General features: G+C 49.4%; 1 protein-coding gene across 1 annotated transcript; it reads left to right on the plus strand.

The window, feature by feature from the left end:
• The first annotated feature begins 1,151 nt into the window (after nt 1-1,151).
• On the plus strand, nt 1,152-1,874 carry LOC112194676. The gene has a single exon (XM_024334894.1). It carries the CDS (start codon nt 1,152-1,154, stop codon nt 1,872-1,874), a length of 723 nt encoding a protein of 240 aa, XP_024190662.1.
• Nucleotides 1,875-5,772: the final 3,898 nt, after the last annotated feature.

The raw sequence follows: 5,772 nt of genomic DNA on the forward strand, positions 1-5,772 counted from the left end.
AGGCTCATTGACTTATTGCTAGAATTCAAGGATTGCTTCGCGGAGAAATATGAAGACATGCCCGGCCTGTCCCCAGATTTGGTTTGTCATCAACTACCAACTCTCCCTGACAAGAGGCCCGTCAAGCAGGAACCTCGACGAATGAATTCGGAGACCCAGATTCTCGTTAAGGAGGAGGTAGAGAAAATGCACAAGTCGGGTATTATAAGGGTCGCCAAGTATAATCAGTGGCTATCTAATATAGTGCCTGTCCGGAAAAAGAATGGCAAGATGAGGGTCTGCGTCGATTATAGAGACTTGAATCTCGCTACACCTAAGGATGTTTACCCCATGCCGGTCGCGGATATGTTGGTAGATGCTGTGGCAGGACATGAGTTGTTGTCCTTCATGGACGGTACTACAGGATATCACCAGATTCCGGTCGCTGAAGAAGACAGGCATAAGACTGCTTTCAGCTGCCCTGGCTTCGCGAGAATTTTTGAATATGTGGTCATGCCTTTTGGCCTGAAGAACGCTGGTGCGACATATCAAAGAGCCATGAACTTGATCTTCCACGACATACTGGGAAAGGTTTTAGAGATATATATCGATGACGTAGTCGTCAAGTCTCAGAAGAAGGAGGACCATATCGCGGATCTCAGGAAAGTATTCGAGCGCATGCGAAGACATAGACTCAAGATGAATCCGGCCAAATGCGTGTTTGGGGTCCAGGCAGGAGACTTTCTGGGGTTCATAGTTCATCAGTGAGGGATTGAGGTCCCCGAAGACAAGGCGAGCGCAGTTATCAACGCGTCTCCCCCGCGGACGAAAAAGGAATTACAGCGTCTGTTGGGTAAGATCAATTTCCTGAGACGTTTATCTCTAACTCTGCAGGCAAAATCCAACCGTTCTCGCCATTACTAAGGTTACAAGGGCAGAATGAGTTTGTGTGGGAGGCTAAACATCAAGAGGCTTTCGACAGTATCAAGGCCTATTTGGCAAGCCCACCAGTCCTAGTTCCACCCAGAGCCGGGATCCCATTAAAGCTATACATTTCAGCAGCTGAGGCCTCCATTGGCAGCCTGCTCGCTCAGGACGATGATGGAGGTGTCGAGCATGCTGTTTTTTACCTTAGCCGCACATTGACAGACTGCGAGACAAGGTACACCCCTATGGAGAAACTGTGCCTCACTCTGTACTTTTCAGCGTGCAAGTTACGACATTACATGCTATCCTTTACCACTTGCATCATCGCTCAAACCGACCTGGTCAAATACATGTTGTCTCGGCCTATCTTTAGAGGCCGCATTGGTAAATGGGTATTGGCTCTCTCAGAGTTTTCGCTCCAATATGTGCCACAGAAAGCTGTCAAAGGGCAGGCCATCGCAGACTTTCTCGCACATCATCCTACGTTAGAGATACACGCACTGAAGGAGTTAGAGATTGCATGCACCAACACAACTCGACCAGATTTGGCGTGCATCCCTGAGTACGCGGTTTGGTACCAAGCTACAGTCTCCCTGCAACCTTGGGTATTATTCTTTGATGGCTCAAGAACGGACACACTGGCTGGCGCGGGGATTGTTCTGGAAAACCCGGCTGGAGACCGCTTCTCTTATTCGTTCCAGCTAACATTCCAATGTACTAATAATCAGGCTAAATATGAAGCTCTTATCATTGGACTCAAAGTCTTACTGGAAATGGGCGTACGGGACGTTCAGATTCGCGGCGATTCTCAGCTCGTTATAAACCAGCTCCAGGAAAAATATCGCTGTGCGAGTTGGTTGCTCATGCCATATCTGAATCGCGCCGTCGAGCTTCTGGACCAATTTACCGATGTCGATCTGGAACATATACCACGCGAGCGTAACTTTACAGCTAATGAGCTCGCTTAGTTGGCCACAGGTATCACTATGAAGTATGGAGTGCGCGAGCGCATTTTGAAAGTTGAGCGTCGCACATTACCTTCAAGGCTTGCCCAACCTGATCCACCAGATGATCCCGTAGTCGCGGTACTAGAACCTATTGATGTGGACTGGCTAATCCCGTTGATTGAGTACCTCAAACACCCTGACACCGGAGCTGACCGGAGGATTCGCTTCCTCGCATTGAACTCCTTCCTTTGAGGCGATGAATTGCGACTACGAGGGGAGGATGGTATAGACTTTCGATGTGTCTATGGTCGCGAAGCTAAACGATTGATGCGCGAAGTGCACACGGGGATATGTGGCGCCCATCAAGCTGGACCTAAAATGCATTGGCTTCTGCGACGTCATGGTTATTATTGGCCCATCATTTTGAAGGATTGTATCGCATTTGCCAAAGGTTGTGAGGACTGTCAGGCGCATGGTCCAGTCCAGCATGTTCCTAACATTCCGATGCAGCCTATTATTAAGCCTTGGCCCGCGCGAGGCTGGGCATTGGACTTGATTGGGATGATCCATCCTCCTTCTTCCCTTCAGCACAAGTTTATCATCGTCGCCACTGACTACTTCACTAAGTGGGTTGAAGCAGAGCCTTTGAAGGAGGCTTCCGGTGCCACCATTCGCCAATTTATTTTCCGTAACATTCTCTGCAGGTTTGGTATCCCTGAGGTGCTGGTTTCGGACAGGGAGGCAGCGTTCATGGGAGGCCCCGTCGAGGAATTGGTCAATGATTTTGGTATTCAATTCATACATAGCACTCCATATTATGCTCAGTCTAATGGTCAAGCGGAAGCTAGCAACAAGACAATCATCACCTTACTAAAGAAGATGTTGGTAGAGAACCCTCAACAATGGCATGACACTTTGTATGAGACACTTTGGGCCTATCGCACTTCTAAACGGAATCCCACCGCCACGACGCCGTATGCACTTATGTTCGGTCATGACGCTGTCTTACCATTAGAAATTAACGTTCATTCTCTACGCGTGCAAGAACAGCATCATTTGATCGGCGAGGATTACGTTCAAGCAATGTGGCAGGAGCACGAAGATTTAAGCGAGCAGCGCTTGGCAGCTTTGGACAATTTGGTGATGGAAAAACAACGTATCGCCCGCGCCTATGATAAGCGGACGCGTGGTCGGAGTTACAAAGAAGGTGACCTCGTCTGGAAGGCCATTTTACCCTTCGGCGAAAAGTTACACGGTCGCGGTAAATGGACGCCGCGATGGGAGGGGCCCTTTGTTATCCACCGGATCTTGGCGCGCGGAGCTTTTCACCTCAGAGACGTCGATGGCGACATCCATCGCAACCCTATTAACGGCCGTTTCCTGAAGAAATATTATCCAAGTGTCTGGGAGTTCGAAGATCCACCTGATCCTGTTCTTGCCCAGGCTGGGGGGCAACCTTAAATCTTCATCGGCTCGCAGCATTCGGCCTTTGCTCTGTGGCCTATAGTTCTTATCTCTGCTTCCCCGATGAACATTGGGGGGCAACTCCATATGTAACAGCCTATACATGAGGCTTTGTTTTATCATTATTGTATTCATTATCCAAGTTATCCCAGTTAACCTCAATTTTTTCAAATTGAATTTCTTGACAAAGTGTGTGAAGAATAGATGTGAAAAGCCTATACAAGAGGCTTTGTTTCAGACTAACAAATTTTTTGCAGTTGCAGATTTCTGTTTAAAGCAGGAATTTCATACATAAAGTGGCTTTGCGGCCAGAAGCATACAATAGAATAGAGCAATACAATTTCACATGCAATTACAAGGCCAAAGGTGGCTCTGACAGGAACGTAAAGTTTAAAAGTGACCGGATCTGATTGCGAGGAGAAGATCTGGGCGCTACCTCAGAGCACTCTTCCCCCCTTTATTCAGATCCTCCTCCGATCTGAGTCGCCAGTGCTGTCATCGGTACTAGAGGAAAGGGGAAAGAAACAATCCATCATATTCCTTCCTTGAGCCTTTCTTCCGGGCAGGAGTTGGGGTCCGGAGCGAGCGCGACTCACAACCACATCTACCTTCTGGGGAAAAACAGAAGTCTAGTACCCAGGCCCCGGAGGTAGACCGCGGGAGAAGAACAGTCGGCCTCAACGTGGCCTTCCGCCCTTCTGCCCCATACTCCTCGCGGACAGTCTAAAGAGACAGCCTCTTCAGAATCTGGTTCTGCCGCGTTAGGAGTGTGGCGTGTTCTTCGGTTTAACTGAGACTGGCAAGTTCATCCAGATTTTCAGAAACCAAAGACATGCCACTGGACCTGAGATTAGGCCATGAGGCCTACCCAGGTCTTGAGATTAAGCCATAAAGCCTAAGAATTTGTGGCTAAGGTTGAGATCATGGAGGGAAGATTTTAGAAACTGAAGAAAGAGCAACAGGTCTTGCGAGGGTATCTGTGGGAAAAACATGGTGGCTTGGTCATCGGTGTTCTTTGGAAACCGGTATTTATAGGACCAACTCTACACAGCGCGATAAGCAGTTGAGGCACTTTCAACGCTATCAATGAGAGAATCAATGCAGTTAAATGCTATAATCTCGGAAATGGAAGATATTGAAAACGCGTGGGAAGCAGGGCAGTCTCTAAGGAAGTAACCGCCCAAATTGGGGTTATCTTTTCAACAGTTTTGCTTGTCATTAATTATCAGACTGTGAGTGATATTTGGGCCGAGCAAAGCGGGCTAAATATTAAACATTAAATATTAAGTTCGTTCATACAAAGCAAGATGGGCCTGAAGTAAGAGGCCTAAAGTTTACGACCCGCATGGGTCAAGCGAAGTAAGTGTTCGTCTAGACGAAAGCTAGTGTCAGCAGCAGCTCGCTCCGCTTGTCGAACCGCTTCGCGTGCTTGAGCCAAGTTCTGAGTCATCGCTTCTAAGGCTGCTAAGGGCTGCTCTATCTGAGGTTCCTCTTGCTCAAGTTGGGCCGTCACCACCACCAACTGGGCCTTTGCTTCGATCAGTTGGGCTTGGAGGTCCTGAATATGGGTCCGAAGGTGGTTCTGCGAGATCTGTAGGTCCCTCACGCGAATAGCCCGATCACCTAAGGAGTCGCAAGATGCCTCCGCTTGTTGCGCAAGGCCGCGATAGTGAGCCTGAACCTGCCTAGCCTGCGCGGCCGCGGTCGTTCTCTCATTAATCTGCGCAGGGAGGTTTTGTAGGAGCTCGTATACCTCAACAAATTCAGCATCAGTGATAGTGCGCTCACGGCGAAGCACCATCAAATATTCTTGAGCTTTGGCAGACGCGCCCGGCAGTAAAATGTCAGGACCCAGAAGTCGTTGTAGACCTTCCCTCGCTTCGTCTATGACTCCTGGAGGAGCCACTTCGAGTACGCGAACAAGCCTTTCCAGCCTGTTAGGAGGTTCGGGAGGCGGAACAATGGCAATAGCGCTAGCATCAGCAGCGGCCGCGGCAAGGACTTCTTGGGGTTCGACGATTTGGGCCGCTACAATTATCTCAGCTCCTACTTCTGGAACCTGGGGGCAGGTTCTTGAGCCACCATGCTTTCACCAGCAGGCTCAGCAGGATCAGCGACAGCGACCTCCTCAGCAGGGACGTTACTCTACGATTGGGGAAAGTCTATTAAGAGACACAGAGTCAATCAAGAGATGAGGCAGGGATTTTGGAATGGGGGTTACCTGTGCAACTGAAGACTCGTCTGTAGTTGGTGTTGTTGCAGGTTCTCCAACTGCCGCGTTAGGGTCAAGATTAAGCGATATGTCCGCCGGGGGTTGTACAACGAGCGGCTCCTCGGGCGGTGCATCTGGCGGGGGTGCATTCTCTTCCTGCTCGGGTGAACTGTCCTCTATGATCTGCACGGGAATTGAAGCCGAGTCGCCAATAGTGTTGATAGGAGGTGGAAGGTTTTCGGG

Source organism: Rosa chinensis, chromosome 3 (assembly GCF_002994745.2).
Source record: "Rosa chinensis cultivar Old Blush chromosome 3, RchiOBHm-V2, whole genome shotgun sequence".
Classification (NCBI taxonomy): Eukaryota; Viridiplantae; Streptophyta; class Magnoliopsida; order Rosales; family Rosaceae; genus Rosa; species Rosa chinensis.